The sequence below is a fragment of the Plasmodium chabaudi genome (genome assembly GCF_900002335.3).
Source record: "Plasmodium chabaudi chabaudi strain AS genome assembly, chromosome: 14".
Lineage (NCBI taxonomy): Eukaryota > Apicomplexa > Aconoidasida > Haemosporida > Plasmodiidae > Plasmodium > Plasmodium chabaudi.
In genome coordinates, this window is record NC_030114.2 from 1445496 (window position 1) to 1470480 (window position 24985).

A 24985-nucleotide genomic window follows, 5' to 3' on the forward strand; every position below is an offset into this window, starting at 1 on the left:
AATATGTAGCCAAACTTTATCTCCATATTTACGCAGTCTATATCAGCATATGTATATAGGCAAAGTTCATAGCTCCGATATGTTTTTATTCTTTACACATATGATGCTTGAAAAGGAAGGGAACCCAATAAAGCGGCTTCCCCTTGAAATGGTTTTATAAAATAGGTTATAAAGCCATAGATTAATAAAATTTAATTTTAGCGTTTTAAAATAGAATAAAATAAAACTTTTTATAAAACAAAGTTGTGTAGAGTTTATTGAAAAGATATTCATATATGTATATATGAAGGTGATAAAAAAAATTCTTAAAATATGTATTAAAACAAATGCATATACAAAAAAAAAAGTAAAGAAAACTATATAATATGGTGTTTAAAGCATATTTTTTTATACACCCTATTTAGCTGTAACTTATAAAATATCAAAATACATGAGTTTATTCATTTTACTTAACTTAGCATAAATTTGAGATGAATGTTTTCTATTTTTATGTTTCAATAAGGATATATTTTTTCTTATAAGTACAGCATGATCAGTGATCATAATAAGTAAATCGTTTTCTTTTTTTGTTCTTGTGTCATATAATTTGAATCCTAATAATTCATCGGAATCTGAATTAATGACTATGCCACTCTCTTCATCAGTTTTTTTTTCATCGACCTGTTGTTGTTGTAATTCATTTTGTTTATTTTCAGCTTGCGCTTTATCAGATATATTTTTTTTTGTGTCAGTCAATTTGTTATCTTTATTTAGTAAATTGTTTTTTTTCTTTTTACTTTTTTTAAATTTCATAATTTTAAATCCTTTACCTCTTTTTTTTTGAACTTTGATCTCATCGAGCCCAATCATTTTCCCATGTCCATTTTTTGAAAGGAAAATAATTTTAAGGTTTTTAAGATTTTCTGGATTATTTTCATAAGATATCAAATCAACAACTTTATCATCTTTCTTTAAGCTCATACATTTATTTCCTAGTGAATTTTTTTTTGAAATTTTTAAACTACTTAAAGGGAATTGTATTATATATCCATTTTTTGTTCCTACTATACAATTATCATTAGAATTGCAATAATTAAAAAAAATATTTTTTTTATTTTTAAAAAGTTTGATTCCTTTTTTTTTTTTTTTTAAAAATACATCATTATTTATTATTTTCATTTTTCCATTTTCACTACAAACAATTAAATACTTTTTATCTTGTTCATATTTAGCTAATCCTGTTATAGTTGTTGAGCATTTTATTAATTGACTTATTGGAATTCCTTTAGAGTCATATAATGAGGTTTGGATTTCAGACACATTTAAAAGATATGCTTTATTATGTTTATCTGTAACTAATATTTTATCTTTATTTTTACAAAGTATTCCTTTTTTTATTTTATATGTATTAACATTATTACTAGCCAAATTACTTTTGTTACTCTTATACATGTCTTCATCATTTTCTGAAAAACTATCATCTATTTTTTCATCATTTTGCTTTTTTCCATTCTTTGCTTCTTCAATTTCTTTTAAAATATATTTAGCATTAGACAACTTCATAATATTATTTACATTATTTTTTAGCTTATCATTTATCTTTATTTTTTTTATATATCCCCCGTAGGTTATTAAAATCAGTACGTCGTCATTGTTGTATATATCTTTAAACGTCGTGTCTAGCGAATCGATGTATGTGTTCCTGTAATTATCACGCTGCACGTCATTTTGGACGTCGTTTTGGACGTCGTTTTTCACGTCGTTTTTCCCTCGTTCTAGTGCGTTACCATCTTTGGCACTTGGCGCATCGTCTGGTTGCTCATCTTTCCCCTCCGCTTGTTCAGTAACAAATTTGACCGCATCACCTTTTGTATCCCCCTCGTCATATTTTTGGGAAGGATGAAACAAGTTTGGAGGTCCATTTATGTAAGCATATTTATACTTAAGTTGGGGTTGTGGTAAGAGACTTTTTTTTAGAGAGTATTTATTTTTTATTTGTATTAATTCATCTATTATAATTTGTTTAATTTCTTGAACGTTATCAATTATATACTGATTTGATTGGATCTTTTTAATGATATTCTTTTTTTGTATATCAAAATCGATATTTTTTATATTTACTAATTTTTGTATTTTCATAGATAATATATATTTAATTTGATCATCATTTAATTTGAAATTTGATTTTAAATAATTTTGGATCTGTTCAATGTTTTGATTTTTATGTATAAATGAGATAATATCAAGAATTTTTTTTTGGATAGTTAAATAAAGATCTATAATATTAAGATCTTTTTGTAAATTATTATTTTTAATTTGATAATTTTTTTTAATAAATTTTATTCTATTTTCACACCATAATTGTAAAAATGACTTTAAAGAAAATTGAGTATAACTATTTTCATAACCAATACACACAAAATTACAATGATAATTAATTTCCATAGGTGTATATTTAAATAGAAAAGAAACAAAATTATGTATTTGTTCAATTTGGCTATGTTTTCTTAATTCAAGTACAATTCTCATTTCATTTTTTTCACTTTCATCTCTAATTTTAGATAAAATATTATCATGTTCATTTTTTTTTTCATTTAATACAGTAACAATATTTTCAATTAATTCATTTGGTTTAACATTTGGTGGTAAATTTTTTATAATAAGTTTTTTACAACTTTTATTATCTGATTCTAAATTTTCTAAATTACCTAGTTCATTTATATGATGAGTATATGTTTTATTATTATGAACATATTCATAAAATACGTTACTTCTTATTATTATACTACCCTTTCCGGTATTATAGATATTTCTTAATGTATCTTTTTTGGTTATTATTATTCCTCCTGTTGAAAAATCAGGACCTTTAATTATATTAAATAATTCATCATTTGTTATTTTATCATTTAATAAAAAACTTATAGATGCATTAATAACATCAACAAGGTTATGACTTGGAATATTTGTCAATATACTAACAGCAATACCTGAACACCCATTAATTAATAAGAGTGGGATTTTACTACATAACACTTTAGGTTCTTTTTCATTCCCATCAAAATTTTTTATATAATCGACATTCTCATCATTTATTTCATCTAATAATACATCATAACAAAAATCAGATATTCTTGCTTCTGTATATCTCATAGCAGCAGCATTATATTCAACAGATCCAAAATTACCATACCCATTTATTAATACGTTATTATTGTGATGCTTTTGTGCTAGTCTTACTAATGCATCATAAACACTTTTATCACCATGTGGATGATATTTTCCAATAACTTCTCCTACAATTCTTGCACATTTCTTATAACTTTTTTTATCAGATCCTTTATTTATTTCATACATACTCCATATAATCCTTCTTTGCACTGTTTTTAAACCATCTCGATAATCACATAAACATCGATTAAGAATTAAAAAGTTTGCATAAGACAAAAAACTTTTAGATAATATTTCACATATTTCAACATCATAATATTCGCCTTTTATTAGTTTTTTGTTTTGGCTTTCAAAGAAGTTTTCTACTGTCTCGTCCGTTTGGTCCGACGCATCTTCGTCTGTCACACTCTCCTCCTCTATCGCATCACTTTTGGCGCTTCTTTTCTTTGCAAACAGAAGAAAATGATTTTTCTTGTTTTTTATTTTATTCGTATTGGGGGATGCACTGTCGAGCCCTTTATTACTTTGAGCATAGTTTACCTCCGATTTTTTTTGCCACCTTTTTTGATGTGCTCTTAAGGACCTATTGTAAGGACCTTGGTTATTTACAAAAAGCGGAGAACTGTTAGTTACAATACTGATTTTTTCATTTTTTACAAAGAAATAATCTGGATTTATTATTAATAAAAATAATAATTTAAGAACTAAAAAATAAGCAAATTTATACGACATATTATATGCATGTGCATATACACATATTACATATAATATGTATAAGGTTCATTATTTTGTTAAATACATAAATAACCTTAGCCTTTTATTATTCATTTAGAATAATTTTTGAAATTATATTAAAAAAAAAATACTTTTGTTGTCTTACTTATTATTGTTTTATATTCCACATTATTTATTGTAATACCCTCTTTCTTATAACATTCTGTTTATTGTATATATTTTTATTTTTTTTACATGATAAACATATTTAAAATACGTTGAAAGATTTAAAAAAAAAACAAAAAAAGCCAATAATAACAAAAATGGGAAAAAAAAAGTTACATATTTTGGTTCATAAGTAAAGGTATTTAGAGGGTTAGGAAAAATACTTATTTTTACATATTAAATATGACATTAAAAATATGAATATTTACATAAAAATTTGACATTAATTTTAAAACAGTCCAATAAATAATGAAGAAAATTACACTATTTTTATAAAATCATAAGATTTGATGGAAATAAAGAATAATAATAATTTTTATACGGGCCTCATATAATACTGGGAATATGAAATGGTATTATATGTGTATAAGCACGTATAACAATTATCTTATTTTACAATATCTTATTATTTCAACTATCTTATGTTTCATCGTTTTTTTTTAATTTTATTTTTTATATATTTTTCTCTTATTGTTGCATTTTTTATTTCTCCCTTTTAATAAATTTATTTATGGTAGTTTATTTATTTTTTTTGTTGTTGTTAAGGTTTCTTGGTATTACAAAATTGTACCTTTACATATACCCCTATGGCTGGTGCAAAAACCACCAAGCATATATTATGTTCCTTACGCAGTAATGCCATTATAAATAATATATAATTATATATTTACACAATATTAATTATATATACATAATCGTAAAATATGTATAATAATATATGTAATAATAAATTTAATTATTTGTAAATGCATACTTTTTTATTTCATGCATAATAATATATATTATATTATACATACATACTTAATGAAATATTTTACTGATATTTTTTTCCTGATTTTTTATTAAATTTTTTAAATTAAAAAAAAATATAAGATGTTAATGCTTATTAATAATAACTCGATTTTTATTCATAAAAATGATTGGCAAAAATCATATAAAAAAAAATTATAAAAAAATTAAAAAAGGGGAATGCTAATAATTTTCCTTTATTTATACGTTTGATTTAATTATTCTTTAATTTTTGTTTTTAATTTATAATAATTTTTTAAGCAAAATTAAATGTTTGGATAATTCATCGAAGAAGTAAATAAGTAAATAGTTAATATCTCCTTTATAGTATATATTTGTTTATATTTTCATAAATAATCAAATTTAATTTTTTAAAACATTGCCGACATGATTAAGATAATTCTGTAGGCATCCCATAGAATCCATCGTGCACAGTTTGATCAAGTATTATATGCATATGTACATGTATGTATATACTGCATTTGCTATTTATTAGTTATATATACATCATTTAATTTATGTAGTTATATGTGTTTCATATTTTATATATGACTTTGGGAAACACACAATTAAATGGGGTATCGAAAAAGCCACGATATTAACTTGTTCGTTCCGCGATTGTTTGGTATGCACTTATCGTAACGATTTTGTGAATACACTGACGTAAAAAAAAAAAAAAAAAAAAAAAAAATTATAAAAAATTCAACATAAAATATAAACCTACGTATGTTTGCATATCCCGCTGTTTCATTTCCCCCTTATATGAAAAGGGAATAATTATATTTCTCTTCGTTTTGGCTATTCAAATAAAAATAGGGGGGGAGAAATAAAAGAGAGACGGAAAATTTTAATGGTTTTGAAGATTTCATTTAAAAAAAACAAAAAATGGTTGATGACGAGGAATTAAAGAAGATCCGCTTTATGCTAAGCAAAAGATGGGGAAGAATAAAATATTTTTTTTCATGCTTGATATACAAACTATTTAGCCATTTTTATAACAAGAAGAATAAGAAGAAAGATAGATACATAAATATACATGGAAGAACATATCCTAATTTCTTTTGTGATAATAGATTAAGAAGCACAAAATATAGTATTCTAACATTTATCCCACTGTTTTTATTTTATCAATTTGCTGATTTTTTAAACTTATTTTATTTATGTGTATCCTTGTTACAAATTATTCCAATATTTAACACAGGATATGTTTTCACATTTGTTGCTCCTTTGATTTTTATTATATTTATTAGTTTGATAAATGAAGTCGTAGATGATTTGAAAAGATTTATAAAGGATTTGGATGTTAATAATGAAATATATCATACTTTATTACAAAATGGAAACTTTAAAAAAACATACTCTAAAGATATTCAAGTCGGAGACATTATATTAATTAAGTCAAAACAGAGAGTACCAGCTGATTGTATATTATTACGTAATTTAAGTAAGGATGAAGAAAATGCAATTAAAATAGAAGAAAAGAAATCATTTATATCTTTTCGATCAAATAAAAATAATGTTTATAATAAAAAAAAGAAAAAGAACTATTATCATTTTAATCAAAAGTTTGATAATGCTTTGATTGATGATAAGTACAACGAATCAAACAATAACTATAGTGAAGCTAGCAATCATTTGTTATTCAGTGAAAATGAAAAGTCACCAAATGGAATGAAAGAAGGAAACAACTATTTATTAAAGGATAGCGCTGGAAGTAGTAACAAAGTTGGTACAGAAAATGATGATAATGAAAAGAAAAAATTAAAAAAAAAAAAAAAAAAGAAATTAAGAAAAAATGGCATTAAAAAAAAAACTGATAGTAAACTTGTATTCAATAATAATGCATCTAATGAAACAGAAAATTATACTTACGTTAAAACTGATAAAATTGATGGAGAAACAGATTGGAAAATTAAATATCCTATAAGTGTATTTCAAAACTTAAAGAGATTAAAAGATTTCTTTTCAATAGATATATTATTTATATTAGAACATCCAAAAAATGATATATATAAAATCGAAGCTTCATTTGTTATGTTTAAATATAATCAATATGGTGAGTTTAAAACTGTTGAAAATAATAATATGGGAACTAATATTAATGAGCTAAGTATGTCCAAGTTAAATGATATGGGTAATCTTCCTAACATGCTAAATGATAATAACCAATATGGATCTAATTCATTTTATGCATTAAAAGATAATGAAATGCATACAAATAATCTAAATAGACAAGCTGAAGAATATGAAGAAGAGGATGAAGATGATGATGACGACGATGAGGAATATGAGGATGATGATGAGGACGACGAAGAGGAAGAAGACGATATCGAAAATGAAGAAAGTGAAAAAAATAATTTATTAAAGAAAAAAGAAGGTATACAAAATTCTAATTATAGAGATTTAGGTGATGGTAAGGGTAACAATTTTAATAATCGTGGTATGATGAATTTTGTTGAAAGTGAAAAATATGAAGGAAATAATATTGGAGCTACAGAAAATCAATTAATGCTGTCAGGAAATTATGGAGATAATCAACCTGTTTGTAATGTATTTCCAAATGAAGATAATTATAATTATTACAATATAAGTTATAGAAAAAAATTAAATTATGATAATTTTATTTTATCCAATTCTGTTATTACTAGTTCAGATGTTATATGTATGGTTATTTATACAGGTCGTGATACAAGAGTAAATATGAGTACACAAATAAGTAAAGTAAAAAGAGGAATGATTGATAAAAAATTAAATTTAATAACAGTCTTTTTATTTATTATATTAGCATTATTCTCTATGTATATGTGTTCTACAAAATTAAATAATTTATGGTATTTAAATTTTGTCCGTTTCATTTTATTATTCTCCTCTGTTATACCAATCTCATTAAGTGTTAATTTAAATATTGCAAAAATATATTACACTTTGGTTATACAAAAAGATAAAGAAATTCAAACAACAATTATAAAAAATAGTGCTATCATTGAAAACTTTGGAAATGTTGATTATATTTTTACTGACAAAACAGGAACATTAACTGAAAACGTTATGGTGTTGAAAGTTATTCATATTGGCTTAGATGTTATACATACAGAAAGTGAAAAAAGTGGATTACAAAATAATATGAGAAATAAAGTAAAAAGAAAATTTAATAAAAATATTTTGCCATATAATATTGAAGACATGAATGAAGATGATGTAGATACAAATTCAATGCAGTTAGTTCCAAATTATTCAATAAATGATCGAAAAGGAAAAGGACAAAATAATATGATGAGAGGAGACAAATTATCTGCATATAATTATGATATAGAGAACAATAGAATGAATAAAAATTACATGCAATCCTTAAGACAAATAAATAAAGGAAATGCAATGGATCAAATTAATATGAATGATAATGAATATCTTGATTTTGATAGTTATAATGAAACAATGGGTTCTTCACATATGAGAAAAGAAGATGGAATTGAAAAAAATTATGGTGAAGAAGATGATAATATGTTCTATGGACAATCCAAATTAGGCTTAAATAATAATAATAATCTAATGGCATCACATAAAAGAAATGATAATAATAATGAATCAGATAATCACAATATGAAGGGTAATAATTCTGAGAAAAGAAAAAAAAAAGTTGAACAAATGGTTGATGATTATTTAATGAATAAAACAGATCTTTTAGATTATTATAATGATAATATTGATGATGTTGAATTTTTAAAAAAACATAAAGTTTTTCAAACTTTTTTATCATTTCTTATTTGTAATAATATTAGAACATTAACTAAAGAACATGATAATAATGATAAAGCAAAAGGAAAGAAAAAAAAAGAACATAAAGACAAAGATTTTCAAAAAAAATTTTATTACATATTAAATGTTAATAGAAAAAAGAAAAAAAATAATAAATTAAATGAAAATGATCAAATGATGGAACCAAGCCCTAATGATGATTATATATTTGATAGTGATCATGTTGAAACAAACAGTTCAGAAGATACAGAAACATTTTCCTATTCAGGTATTAGCTATCAATGTTCATCTCCTGATGAATTAGCCTTTTTAAAATATGCAACAAATTGTGGATTTATTTTAAAGAAAAAAACAGCTAGTAAAATTGAAATTAAATATAAAAATATCGCATTAGAGTATGACATATTATTACATATACCTTTTTCATCGGAAACAAAAAGGATGAGTGTTTTTGTTAGAAATGTGAAAAATAAAAACATTTACTTTTTTATTAAGGGTGCTGATAATATATTAATTAAAAAATGCCATGAAAAATATAAAACTTTTATTTTTGAAGAAAGTGATCATTTATCAAGTGTTGGTTTAAGAGTCTTGGTTCATGGATTCTTAAACATTGAAGAACAATTTTTTCACAACTTTTCTGCATTATACAATAAAAATAAGGATGTAAAGGGACAGATGGAAAAAATTTTGGACATGGTTGAGAAGAATATCAAAGTTTTAGCTATTACTGGTGTTGAGGACAAACTTCAGGAGGTATGTCGCATTACACTTTTTGCATTTTTTTTATTTTCCCGCTTCTTACACTCTTTTTCATTTAGCCATTATGACATTATTTTATTTTATTTTTTTGTAGGGAGTTGAAAAGACAATTGAAATGCTATATAACAGTGGAATTAAAGTGTGGGTACTTACTGGAGATAAAATCGAAACTGCAATTTGTATTTGCAAAAATGCTAATATCAAAAAGAAGAAACATAATATTTATATTTTCCGTCATGAAAATATTAAAAGCACATCTCAATTAATACGAGAATTCAATTCAATTTTGAGTACCATAGATTCTTATGTTTTATTTTTCGACAATATTATTATACAAAACTGTATTAAATATATTCCGAATGCCTTTGTTGATTTTGTTGCTAATGCAAGAGCAGTGGTAAGTTCATCGATCGAAAAAAAATATAAACATGACACACATTCTAAATCAAATAAATATATTAAAATAATAGTATTAGTGTGTGTAAACATTTTTGTTAAATTTGGCTATTATGCCCTTTAATTGGAATATATATGACTTATTTTTTTATTCCCTTTATTGTTGCAGGTTTGCTGTCGATGCAGTCCTATAGAGAAGAAAGAAATTGCTTTGATGATTAAAACAATTAAAAGAAAGAAAATTTTATGCATAGGAGATGGAGGAAATGATGTTGCTATGATTCAATCAGCAGATATTGGTATTGGTGTTTTAGGAAAGGAAGGAAAACAAGTTGTTCATGATAGTGATATTATTGTTTCAAAATTTAAAAATATTAAAAAATTAATTCTTTACTATGGAAATAATACCTTTTTACAAACATCTTCCTTATGCTCCTTTTTAATCCATAGAGGATTTATATTAACATACCTACAGTTTATTTACAGTTATATATTTTTCAGTATACCTGTTGCCATTTTTCAAGTAAGCATTGTTACATATATACGCATAAAATGTAATTAGCTGGATTTAACATATACATTGATAAATCCCGATTTATTTATAATAATTCAAATACCCCTTTCACACCACATGCATATATGATTACTCATTTTTTGGTTTTTGTAGGGATGGTTACAAATCGGTTATACAACGTACTACACGACAACACCATTTTTGTCATTGCTGTTGGATGTTAAGATAAAGAAAAATTTAATATACTTATATCCAGAAATATACAAAAATAAGAAACACAAGAGAAAGTTAGATTTGAAATCGTTTTTTATTATTGTATGGATGTCCATCTTTCAGGTACTATATTTAATTTATAAGAAGTGACACAATATAGAGAAATTTTCCCCCTATATACCAAAAATGCAATATTGCATTTATATATTTTTAATCATATAATTTTTTTTCTTTCTTTTTTTAATAGGGCACTGTTGTTATGTTGGGGGCATTAAAACTTTTTAACGATAATTATAACAATTTGATAAATATATCATTTTCTTCTCTAATTCTTTTGGAAATCATGAATATACATTTGGAAGCTGAGTCATGGTAAATATGCAAAAAAAAACAATTTACAAAACATCAAGTGTTTAATACGTGAATAATTGGACCATTCTACATATACCAAATGCATGTTTTCATTTCCTAATTTTTATAATTTTTTTCTTTTTCGTAGGCACCCATTAATGATATCAGCAAACATTTGCTCTTTTATTATGTACATTTTTTCCATGTTTATTCTGAGAAATTATTTCGACATTATTCAGATTATGTCGTTTGTATTTTGGTATAAAGTTATCTTAATTGTTTTATTTGCTTGGCTACCATTTTATATAATTAAAAAAGTTAAAAATATTATAACACCATCACAATTTTTTAAGCTAGCTTAATAAAAAATTCAAATAGCCAAATAAAAAAGACAAAAAAAAAAAAAAAAAAAAAATATGAAATTGTATTACACTTTTTGTGCTGTGAGATTATGCATATGTAATATATTTTTGCTTTTTTTTATGAATGTTAATAAAATAAAAATGTTCTTTCAATGCGTTTTAAAACCTGTAAAAAAAAAAAAAAAATAATGTGTGCATTTTTAATATTCGCAACTGATCATTTTCCTTTTTTTGCTACGTTAAAACTTGTTATTATGTATAGTACATAGTTATGTACAAATGTTTTATAAAGTTTTAAAAAATATATATATATGTGATTACTATAATCAATTCCCTAAAGGGGCAATTCAAATAGGTGCTAAAGGCTTTTATGAGTAAGCATAGCATTGCCGGAATGTTATCTAATGTATAAGAAAAAAATTAGTATATAGATATATGTGTGTGCATAAATATTAAGTGCTACACATTTATTTACATGCACAAGTAAGGTTTTTTTAATTATTTTTTTATATTTGTATTTTTACTTAATGCCTTTTCTGTTCGGCCACGATGTAATGGTATGTATTCCCGAGCATGGTGATAATTAAAGTTTTTGAGGTAGGTCGTGTTTTTGTGAAGTAAAATTGTTGTATACGCAGCCTAAAAAGAAACGATATATTTGCATGCATAAATGTGTATATATATATATTGTCGCAATCATATTTGCACTTGTAAGTATATATATGGATATCCTTACCGCAATGTATTTGTTGATATCGTTTTCACATATAAACATATTTTCTCCAGTCCAAGGATAAGAATTTTTATATTTTTTTAAAAAATATTTTTGTTTTTGATTTTTTAAAAGAAATTTATGTCTTTTATACATACGAACTATTGTTCTAACATCTTGGTCATATGTATAAAAGTGATTGGATATGCAATTTATGAGGATATGTCGGCCTTTTAATAAATCATATATTTGTTTTCTTTTACCTATTCTTATTACATGATTTTTAGTAAATTTGCCCCAAACATTTTCTTGTCTTATACATTTATAATCTCTCATTAAAAATTTATTATTTTTATCATATAATGTATAGCATTCTTTTTTAACATTTCTATCATATTCGATTTTTTTAATTAATTTTTTATAAACTTTCTTAAATTGTTTACTCTTTTGCAAAAGTATATTACTATTCCATTTGTTTGTATCCCAATTTGTTTTTTCTATCTCATCTTTGGCCTTCATTTTTCTGTCATCAGTTTCACTTTCCGCAGTTTCGATATCGCTCAAAGCTTTTTCCATTTCCTTTTCTTCGTCATATATATATACAGGTTTATGCAGATAAAATGAATAACTTATATAATCTTTGTCATCTTGTTCCTCTTCTTCATCAAATAAGCTACCATCTGCATATTCGGACGATTCGTCAGTATTTTGTGTTTTATCATTTTCTATAAAATTTATAGTCTCTCTATCAGATTTGCTGATTGAGCTTTTATCAATTTCATTCAAAGCATCAAATGGATCAGCACCACTTGAATATTTAATTGATTCTATTTGGTCTAGATCATCGATTTGTGAAATTATATCATTTTCAATGCTGTTATGAAGGGGATCCAATATATTATCATATGCATTATCGCTGGCTAGATATTCATCCTTCGCCTTTCCGTCGTAATTTTTTTCGTAACTCTCTTCCTCTTCTACTTCATCATGGGCTCTTTTTTCATTTTCATAACTTTGGATGATCGACAAGTTGTCGCTTGTTTTCGAAATGCTACTTATATTTTGACCATATTCCCCTTTTTGCTGCTGATCGAAGTTGATACTTTCTTTGCTTTTTATTTTTTGAGTATTTAAATATAATGTCTTAAAATTATTATTATAAAAAGTGTTAATAAACTTATTCAAAGGATGTATATTAAATTCAGGCATATAATAGTTAGTATGAATTGTAAATTCTTTATAAATACTATGATTAATTTCAAGAGAATTTTTTTTAATATATTTTTCATATGTTATAGAATCATTATTAAGTAAAGCTTTGTTATTTATAAATTTTATGATCAAGTTATATAAATTAATTGTTTCTGATTCATTTGAATAATTGTTAAAATACTTTTTATGCATATTTTTTTCTAAATATTTATTTAATAAATGCTTGAAGTCTTTTTTTTTATGTTTCCCACTAGGTTCTTTCCTTTTATTTATTTTTTCAGTACCATTAAAATTTTCACACATTTCAAAATTTGGAATTTCTATGATCTCCTTTTCTGCCTGTTCGTTATAGTGTGAGTTTTTTTTTTTTGCATTTTTTGGCTTTAACATAGTTGCAATATTGTATATAGTTCTATTTGACCAGCCTTCGCAATTAACCATGCGTATTTCTTCGGCAAGTCTCCGTTTCAACCCTTTTGAATGCCCAACTAAATTTGAAGTATTATTTTTCTCATCAATGTCAATATCGCTATTGACATAATTTTGAGTTTTAAAAAAGTTGTCTATTTCTTCATCTTTTATATTATTTTCTAAATCATCTTCAAATTTGATATAGAATAATTCATTTAAGTTAGTCTTATTTTGTTTGATGTTATTTTTCCATATTTGTTTTGTCTTAAGCCCTTTATTAATTATTTTATTATAATAATTAGTTCGATTATTATTTAGTTTATTTATATTCTTTTTGATCTTAGTTATTTTTTTATATGGTCCTTTAATTATTTCGTCGAAATTGTGTTTTTTCAGATTACTCTCATTTATATTGTCACTATTTTTTGATTTTTTTTTTGTACTTAGCGAGTTAGTATTTTCATCAAAAGTCTGTCCAGATCTTACTGTACGTTTTTTTTCGTTTTTTTTAAATTTTTGTTCTAATCGTGCTAAGGTAGTTAAATCACTGGTTCGTTCAATACCCCAAATATTATGCATCGTATTGAAATGATTTGATGGGTATAAGTTAAAATGAAAAGAAATATTTTTTAACTCAGACATATAAAAAATAGATCCTAAAAATGAAAATGGGTTTACATAATATCCTCTAAATCGTAATATATCAAGCAAAGTGTTTGTATCTTTTACATAATAATAATTATAAAGTATTTCATTAATTGTTTTATATTCATTACATTGTAAAAATTGTAAAAACTTGTCATCCATTTTTAAATAATTTAAATAATTTAATGTTTTGAAAAACAAAGAAGGAAAATATTGTAACGAAAATATATACATTACTTTTATTGCTTGATGTACTGAAAATACAAGACAGGAAAATAGAAAATATGTATATTTATTTGTCTGTATAATATTCTGAGCATATTTAACTTTATACAATCTATTCTCCTTTATAGTTATATATAAATTTTTATTTTTATTTTTTATATAATCATTTTTAAATCTCAATAGGAAACAATTTAAATTACTATTAAATTCGAAATGCACATTTTTATTTAAGTTATAATTTAACAACGTACTTTCATCTTGATCTTTTTTTCTAACCTCTGCTGAAATGCTGGCGTTGTTAAAGTTTAGATATGATCTATCATTATATATGCATAGCCAAGTTTTTTTTTTTTTTTTTTTGCTATCACTTCTATATGTCTTATTATTCAAAACTAAGAGAGGATCATATATTTCGAGATTGTTATGCCATTCAAATATGCGACCTAAATGATTATGATGTCCATATTTATGTTTGATCATATTAAAATTGTTGCTATCAATAATATTATCATAATTTGTATAATAGTGACTATTTTCCTTTTTGTTATTTTTAAAATAAAAATATTCATTTATTTTATGGAAAAAATTTAAATAAATTTTACACATATCGTGAAATAAAGAATCATTTATTTCTGTCTGATTAATTTTATCTGCACATTTATTAATATAACAATTTGGTTGACCTTTTGTAAATAGTTTTAATTTAATTAAATTTTTTTTTATATATTTTTTAAAATTATTATATGAATCTGTTTTATATAATTTTATATTATATACAGTATCTGATTTATATGAATCGACATCTGTAGACATATACATATATTCATCAGTTTCATGCAAATTTTTATTTTCTTTATCATTTCTAGAGCCATACATAAAATTATCAATAATTTTAGTATACTCTCTTGTATTTCTAGGAGGAATATCGGTATCCCCTCTACATCTTTCTTTTATTAATTTGCATAGTTTATAATTTAATGGAACATTTGAAAGTAAATATTGTAATCTTCTATATAATTTAGAATGATAAAATGGTATACATTTAAAATCATAAAATGTATAACGTGCTTTATTATTTGTATTTTCTTTATTTTTTTCAGTTTTAAGACTATCTTGATTATTATAAAAAGATGTCCCATCATCAATTTGGTTATTATCATTTATCGAATGACTAGCAATATTGTTAATCATATAATTGTTTGAATTGTTGATAAATAACGATTTTACAATATTTTGATCCCATAAAAAGTTAGGTGGCAATTTATTTATATTATAACGTTCTCTAATATTTGATATTTCTTCATTTGGATTTTTTCTTATAGCTTGTATATATGAAAAGTACTTAAAAAATTTTTGTTTTAAATCATTATTATATTTTTCGCGATTTTTTTTTCGTTTTTTTTTACTCATTTCTGGTATTACATAGTTTTTATTTGGATTCCTTAGGTTGTCTTTGTCCAAATTTGTATTCTCTTTTTTTAGCTGCTCATATAAATTATCTATATTTTTTATTAAAAAAATTTTCTTGTTATTATTCAAAAAATCATATATCATAATGGACTGAAAAAATCGTTCTAATTCTAAGAGATATTTTTTTTTTTTTTTTCTAAATTTCGCATTTTTTATTAATGTGCCTTTTCTTTGTTCTCCTCTCGGTCTATAATTTAAAAACCCTTCATTAGTGATGTTAAAAATAAAAACTTTATTAAAATAATTTTCGCTCCATTCCATTTTGGGATTATATAAGCACTTTGTAAAATTAACAAAATTTTTTTGATATTTCAATATGCTCATAGGTTTTACCCTTATTCCATTATATATACAATTTGTTCTATTTGTTTCTAAATTCAAAGGTTGAGAAATTTTTTTACGATTACTAATATCGTTGGAGGTGTCTACTAATTTGTGATTCGCTTTTTTGAAAGAATTTTGTTTTCTGCACTTTTTAGTATGGTTAGCTGGAAAATACATCGAACAAGTGGGTCGCTGCATTTTATTTTTCACGTTTTTCTTGTTTGCTACCTTTTTTTGGTTAACCAATTTGAACTCTACATTTAAGATATGGCGAAACAATTTTACATAGTCCAGCACATTATATTTTTTTAAAAGCTTGTTTATTTTTGTTTCTTCAATTGTGGTACCCCGTTTCATAGAGTAAAAAAATAGTATGTCGTAAATAAGTGTTGCCACCTTTTCATTAATAAATACATTTTTCGAATTAATTTGATTTCCTTTTTTCAAATTAAAACAAAATTTCCAATAATATAAAAGAAATATATAATGTGTATTTTTTATTTTATTTTTCATTTTTTTATAAAATTTAAAAAAATTTAATGGAAAATAATTAATAACGTCATAATTTACTACATCTTCAAAATCATTTAGTATATGAAAATTATCATTCCCATTTTGTAAATATTTATTTTTTAGTGTCTTAATTTTATATTCTTTACAATTTGTTAGTTCTTTTAACTTATTATAGTATAAAATTTTACTATGCTTATTGTTCATGTTTTTTATTAACTTTTTAATAATATTTAATGTTCCATTATGCAAAAAATAATATTTATTTAGGTTTGTAGATTTGGTTCGATATTTAAACAAATATGACATTTCTTTTCCTGTACTGTTAAGCATATGTAATTGTGAAATATATGTTGGGAAGTACTTCATTACTTTTTTTTTCAAACAAATTGTTGTAGCCATATGGTCATTGTTTTTTTTTTCAACTTGTTTTGTGGCAATGATTAGGATTTGAGTTTTTTCAAAACTGTCTTTGTTCATAAAATTATATTTTTTATAATAATTTGATAAATAGTTATCATAATTATTTTGCATTAATTCAATTGTCCTCTTAAAATTTATAAAAAAAAAATTCTTATTTAATATAACAATATTATTTACTATACCATAAAATGGAGGGAATATATATGCATGAACATTGCCTACTTGTTTATATTTTTGTTTCATTTTTTTGTTTAATTTGTTTAATACGTATTTATTTTTTGTGTTAATTTCATGTTTAATAAATTTTATTCCTTTTAGATTGTCAAACAAATAAGACAAATGATAAGTACCATATTTTATAGCACTGTATGAATATAATGTAGAATCTTCTAAATATCTCGATCTATCTAGTGTTAAAAATTGACTATCATCAAAATATATCACTGGATTTAATTTTATTAAATTATGTTTTTCATTTCGAAAATGTTTTTTCCCATACATTTCCAAATATAGTTTATACACATCTTTATAACTTCCATGCAAATTTATAAAAACCTTCAAAATCGTAGAAACCATTTTAATATTATAAATAAGATGCTTTTTTTTTTTAATATATTTATTTCTATAAAATGAATTGAAATTATTTTTAGTAATACTCTTTTTTTGGTGTATTATAAATAAAAAATATTTATACATATTAATAATATAGCTAGCACAATTTGAATAAACATAAACAACATTATTTATCTGATAATACAACAAATATAGTTGATATATATTATCTATCCTTTCTATTAAAAATTGAAACAAATTCAAAATATTTTCAATTTGAAAAGAATATAAACCTAATAGGTTATGTTCAAATATTACATAAATTAAGTATGCCTTTTCATAATTTTGTTTATTTATTAAATATGTGTAACATATTTTTCCATCGTTTTTTTTTTCCATTCCTATATCTACCTTATTCATATTACTTATTAGGTTGTAAATATTTTTCAATTTCTTTTTACTAAATTTATTTTCCTTTATAAAATTGGTAGCTTCATTGTATGAAATTACATTAAAATGGTTGTTTACATTTCTTTTTCTTTTTCGTTTTTTCACAGTTTTTTTATCTTCCTTTTGTCTTGCTATTGTTTTTCTTTTCTTTTTCTTTATTTCCTTCTTTTTTATACTTATGAGTTTTTTTAACAATATTGTATTATTTGATTGTGCATTAGGAAGCGAAATATCCAGTGGCTGGCTTGAATCATCACGCCCTGCAATCACATCATTGTCACTTAGCATTGATGTGCTTACTACTTCAATTATTTCACTACCACTATTTTTAGAGATAGCATCATCGTGGCTGTCTCTATCAACATTTTGCATGCTCTCATTAATTTGTTGCAAAGAATGAGAATAAGAATTTTTATTTTTAAATAAGTCACAAAGGACTTCCCATTTTTGACTTCCTTCCCTACTTAACGAAAACAAGTTTTCATTCTCTAATTGTTTTATTAAATTACAAAAACAAATGGTTTGCATATTTATAGAAAAATAATTAAAAGGGTGGGCATAATAACTAGCTAAGAAAAAAGGTAATATTTTTGTTTTAATTTGTTCAACCCTTTCTAGGTCTTTAGAATGGGTGTGATATATTTCTTCTAAATTTTGATTATTTTGCATAACACAAAATCGTGGAAAAACATATTTTCTTTTATCTTTTTTATTATTTGTTTGGTCTAAATTTGTAAAAGACTTATGTTTAATTATGTAATTTTGATATAATTCATCATTGACCATTTGATTAATTATTCTTTGTGGATAAGCACTTTTTCGTTTTTGTATATTCTCGTTTGGGATTTCTTTTATGAATAACTTTTTATAAATGTTTTTTTCAAAATATTCATCCTCATTATGATATATTTCATCAGATAAATTATCATCACAATCTGATAAAGACATTTCTTTATTTATAAAATTTTTATATGTATCAACGGTAAGACATTTTTTATAATTGAAGTACAAATTTATGATTTTAGGAACTGAAACATAGTAGGATATAGTATTTTCTTTTGTAGATTTAAAATAGATTCCTCGTATTTTTGATCTATTTAATTTTTTTTTCATTTTTTTGTCTTCTTCAATTTTTCCATTTTTCTTCCTATCTAATAAACTTGAACTAGTATCTTTTTTATTTCCATAACTCACTAGATCATAAATACAATCATCGGTATAATTATCATCAAAAAAATCATCAAGCATATTTATTTCATTTTTTTTTGTTTCCTTATTTAAGTAAGGCAAGAAATGGCTGTTCTCCTTCTCACTTAGTAGGTCAATATAAAAAGATTCATGCTCACCATTTTCATCATTGCCACCATCGTCACTTAACAATGGAAGACTTACGGATTGACATTCATTTAATTCGTTTGGCTCGACATTGTGGATATCCCCAATCTGAAAACCACAATCAAGAGTATTGCTTGAGTAGCATTTCTCTTTTTGGTTGTCTTGGGAAGTCTCTAAATTGTCTGGCACTGCTTTTTCTTTGTAGGTATGACTACTTAGCTTTCGAATTTTTTCCTCCTTACAATTTTTACCACCTCTATAACTTTTTCGTTTTTTTTCAAAGGCATTCTTACTTCGACATGCATCTGCACTCAGCTTATTTTCATCTTCATCTTCATTTTCATTTGTTTTATTTCTGCTGCTTTTTCCTTCTCGGTCATGCCTTTTCAGTAATCGCTCAATTTTGGGCGTATAAAATTGGGCGCCCCTTTCGTCACCCTTTTCGCCCCCCTTTTTTGTAGGATAAATTTTATTATTGTGCAAGTTGACATTTTCTTGTCGGTGACAATTATGATGGTTGACCATATGGAATGCTTCAAATTTATCGGGGATATACAAATTTTGATAATCATAAAAATCATCGATAAAAAATGGGTAGTATAATTTACAAGCAACTATTACACATCCTGCTGCTACTTTGTAAAGTTCCGATTTTTTAAAATCGATATGATAATTTACATTACAAAAAGTGTAATAAAATTTTTGTCTATAGAAATAATTAATTTTATTATATACTTGATAATTAATAGTTCCATCTTCGGGATTAATATATTTTTTCGTTTCAATATAAATTTTTTTTATATACAATTCTTTTTTTTTTAAATATTTAATATATTTATGTATAGGACTGGTTGAGCAATTTGTTCCCATGTTTTTTGGATAATATTTTAAGCAATCATTATAAATATTTTTATAACTATAAGAATTATTTAATTGTGTATGCATATCATCATATTTGCTACAATATATATTATATAAAAATTTAAAAAATCTATATCGAAATATAATAATATTTAAAATCTTTATAGAATATATTTGTACTCTATTTGGTAAATTAAAAACAAATAATAAATCATTAATTAAAGAATATAATTTTGTAAGAAAATAGCCATTAAATTTGCTTAGCATTTTCCTCCATTTCTTTTTTACATTACTATTAATTGTATAAGTTCGATATTTACGAAACATTTTATTTAATCCAATAGATTCACAAATTTGTAAATTAGTAATACTATAATTATGATTAATACATGAAGAACCATTTAGAATGGTACCTTCAATTTTATTATAAACTGATGTATCACCAAAAATGGTTTCTTCATCTTCTACAACATCATCATCATAATCTAGCGAATATAGTTGTTCATCCGCATGTATACACAAAAATGGAATTTCACAATTTAGGGTTCTAGTAAAAAAACATTTTTTAATTTCTGATAAGTACGAATTTTTTAATGGGAAATTAACTGTGTCTAATTCTTTAAATAATTTATAAAAATTTTCAGATGTGTTATTAAAAATATGATATAAATCAAAATTATCTGAATTTACAAAATATTTCATATTATGAGGTAAACAATAAATATTTAATCTTTTAAATGAATAATATAAAATATATAATATTAATTCAAAAGTAAAATTATAACAATATTTATATTCTTCATTATCATCCATATATTCTTTATATTCATTTAAAAAATAATTTATATATTCATTATATATATATCTTATTGTTATATTTCTAAACTTTTTAATACTTGATATATATAAATTTTTTTTATATATTCCATCAAATATATATGTATCTAATAACAGGTTTTCATTTACATATATTTTATTATTATCGAACTTTTGAGTATTTATATTTTCTTCTATAAATGTTCTGACTTTTTTTATTGACGTGTCTATTTTTTTGATCACTCCATTATAGTAACTATCATTTGTTATTTCCATATTTTGGTTTGACAAATTTTTTAATTTTTCTTTTTTTAAATTATTTACACATTCAAGTTTATCATATATATTCATATTTTCCATCCTATTCTCTTTTAAATCGTTGTCTATTTCGTTACTGTTTTGCTTTTTTTCCATACTTTGTAATTCGCTTACATATTCATTATTCTTTTTTGCTTCCTCGATTTTTGAAAACGGGGTAGTTTCTTCTTCAATTTTTTCACCTTCTTCATTTTCTTCCATGTATACTTCGATTTTTTCAAAGTCGACACTTCCATCCCCTTTTGGTCCCTCATCATTCGCAAGTCGTAAAATACTGCTTCCTTCCAAACTATAGGAATCCAAATTTTCAAATTGATTACTAAGTACATTTTGTTTTTGATTGTATTCGTCGCTAATTAGATTTATCTCTTTATTAGATATATATGACTGATTATCTTGATCACTAAATATATTTTCGAGCATTTCAACTTTTGTTTCCATATTATTTTTTGGAATATCTTTTTTTAATGTTATATAATTTTTATATTTTTCAAAAATATTTTCGATCTTAATTTTTTCATTTATTTTATTTTTATGTTTTTCAAGTTCATTTATTTTTGCACGTTCAGCTTTATAACTGATGTTATTCCATTTTGAGAAAGACTCTGTTTTTTCACTACTATCCCAATTACTTATAACATCAATTTCTTTATTTACATCTAATAGATCAAATTTATTTTGGTCGCTACTTACGTTAGCAAGCTCACCAAAATCGTCACTAAATTTGAATTCGCTTTTTATTTCGATTCCTTCTAAATTATCATCTATTTTAGACTCACCAAATGACGCAAACTGTTCATAATTTTCTTTAGTTTTGAGACCTTGTTCATTTTCAAACCCCTTTTTGTCGGTTGCCAATGGAAAGAGTTCATTCAGTTCTTCTTCAGTAGCATGTCTCTTCATATTGTTTTCTTCAGTTGGGCTTAAATTTTGCATTTCATTTTTTTCACTTTCTTCCTTTAAAAAGTTCGAAATAATTTGGTCGTAGTTTCCTTTAAATGTTTGCAAGATATCGTAATAAGACAAATGTTCGATATCCGCTTTTTTTTTTAACTCTTCAATGAAATAGTATAAAAAATCGTGTTGGTATATAATTCCAATAGGCTTATTATAATTTGTAGATCTGTTCATATATCTGATCGTATCTTTCTTTCCATGTGGTTTTAATAAATTTTTATTTTGCAATAATTTATTAATAAAATTGGAAGAACAAAAATGATACATTCTTTCACTATCTAAAATAGGATAACTTTCATCGAGATTGTTATTTTTTTTATTTTCAAATTGGGAAATATTTTCTTTTGTATATTTTTTGTTGTCTTCTTCTTCTTCTTCTTCTTTCATTTGATCAGTAAAATTTTGGAACAAATTCAAACTCTCTTGATTTAACAACTCGTCCGAGTTATATAGAAAATCATTTTTATCTACAAATTGGTTTAATATATTTTCACTATTATCAAATGTGTAATCATTTTGATATCCATATTCATTATCTTTATAACTTTCTATAAGTCCGTTTTTGTTTGTTTCGTTTTCCTTTAAAAGATCTGTGTCATTTTTTGTTTTATTGCTTTTCAAGCTACTTATTAATTCAGCAAGTTTTTTAAATGAATTTTTATTTTGATTTTCACTATCAAGTAATGATGTCTTTTTATATAATTTTAAAAAACGGATATTAAATTTTCTATTCATTTCACTTTTTTTTGGAAAGAACTCAGCCATTTGTTTAATTTGATTAATGTATTCCTTTTGTATGTTAAAATAATAATTTGTTTTACTATAACCTATTTTTTTAATTGTATTTCTTATTTCTTCATTGATGTTTATATCATTTATTACACTTTTAAATATATTAGTTATAGTCTTTGATTTCATAACTTCATATATGCATCGTAAAGAATGTTTATTATCATTTGGAGGTCGATATATATTGTATTTTTTTATACAATCTTCGAGTAAATAAAACCAAATTTTTTTAACCTCCTTATATAAGACTATAGGAAAATTATAATTGGATATTAATATTTGACATATTTCAAATAATATTTTTTGAAAATTTATAAAAAAATCATCATTTTCTTTTAATATATATTTTGTTATATTAATAATTAAATCCTTATCTTTATATAACTTTTGTATTATATTATATATATCTTTTTCAACATATTTATCTTCGACCCCTATTTTATTATCTTTAATTTCAAATGCTTCTTCAAAATATTCTTGTATTTCTTCATTCACATAATTACAATCATTACACACAAACACACCATCTTCCACTCTAAAGGAGGTACATCCACATACTTCACATTTTTTATCAACCATTTTTTTCTGTTTATTTCAAAATTGAATATGTAACTATTTTACAAATTTACAATCAATATTTATATAACATCTTATATCCTATCTTATACAATAAATCACGTTTCCCTACATTTTATAATTTTTTTTTTTGCATGTCCAAAAAAATATTTTATATACGAACCATTGTTTATATAAAACAATTAATTATTTTATTTTTAAATTATATTAGTTACTATTTTGTTGTTATAAATTAATCTAATTATGTCAACCAACTGGTTATTACTAAGCTGTAGTATGTACAAGCAGTTGGCCTATGAATACACATAACCTTGTTAATGTGTGTGTTTCAAAAAAAAATAATTACTAATACTTTAAAAGATTGGAAAAAAAAAATGAAATTTACTATGTATAAAAAATTTTAATTATAGAGAGTGTAAATATTTCTATGAATTCCTATTGTAAAAATTGGAAAACTAGTTGGCTAAAAATAAGTACTACATATATATGTTATGCTTACATAGTGTACATTTCACATAAAAATTAAATTTAAAAACAAATAACTATTAAAAAGTTATACCTAAAAAATGATAAAAAAAAAATAAGCAAAATTGTGCAAAAATAAAACGGTATGAAAATATTACGCCCTTTCATTCGGTATATAATTCTTGAGGTAATGTAACACAAAAATGTTAATAGCCCATATATAATACATAATTTAATATGTTATTATTCACAAAATTTAAGCCATAATTTTTTGTTTTACCTTAATAATTACACTATATATATAGGTGACATATTTATAATGTTTTAAAGCTGTATAATAAGGAATATAAATATTTAAAAAAACAAAAAAAAAATAATATATAGGAGGATTTATAAAAAATATTAAAAGCCCAATGTTTGATTTTTTTAAAAAATTATGTAATTGAAAAATATAAGATATCAAAAGCAGTATACTAAACAATAGCAAGTTAAAAAGTGTGACTGTTTTTTAAAAAAAAATATGTAATTGAAAAAAAGTATAATAAGAACACCACCAAGTGGAAAAACGTTTTAAAATAATAATCCATATCATATAAATTAATATAGATAAAAATTTAAACAAAGCATAATCATACTTCATATATATAATACATGTGCATATGTGTTGGCATATATAATAGATAATAGAATGTAGGGTATGGGAAG

At 23.6% G+C, this 24985-nt stretch overlaps 3 protein-coding genes across 3 annotated transcripts; 1 reads left to right on the forward strand and 2 right to left on the reverse strand.

Moving 5' to 3' along the window:
- Positions 1–411: 411 nt before the first annotated feature.
- Positions 412–3879, reverse strand: PCHAS_1440200 (DNA gyrase subunit A, putative; the record flags this gene model as incomplete). Its single annotated transcript, XM_735639.2, has 1 exon — positions 412–3879. One exon carries the CDS (start codon positions 3877–3879, stop codon positions 412–414), a length of 3468 nt encoding a protein of 1155 aa, XP_740732.2.
- A 1881-nt stretch (positions 3880–5760) lies between these two features.
- Positions 5761–11229, forward strand: PCHAS_1440300 (phospholipid-transporting ATPase, putative; the record flags this gene model as incomplete). The annotated part of the gene is made up of 6 exons (XM_016799721.1): positions 5761–9387; positions 9488–9790; positions 9959–10312; positions 10457–10639; positions 10764–10888; positions 11016–11229. The coding sequence occupies 6 exons, from the start codon at positions 5761–5763 to the stop codon at positions 11227–11229; spliced, it is 4806 nt and encodes a 1601-aa protein (XP_016654973.1).
- Positions 11230–11356: 127 nt separating this feature from the next.
- Positions 11357–23818, reverse strand: PCHAS_1440400 (conserved Plasmodium protein, unknown function; the record flags this gene model as incomplete). Its single annotated transcript, XM_016799722.1, has 4 exons — positions 11357–11395; positions 11551–11630; positions 11754–11868; positions 11966–23818. The coding sequence occupies 4 exons, from the start codon at positions 23816–23818 to the stop codon at positions 11357–11359; spliced, it is 12087 nt and encodes a 4028-aa protein (XP_016654974.1).
- Positions 23819–24985: the final 1167 nt, after the last annotated feature.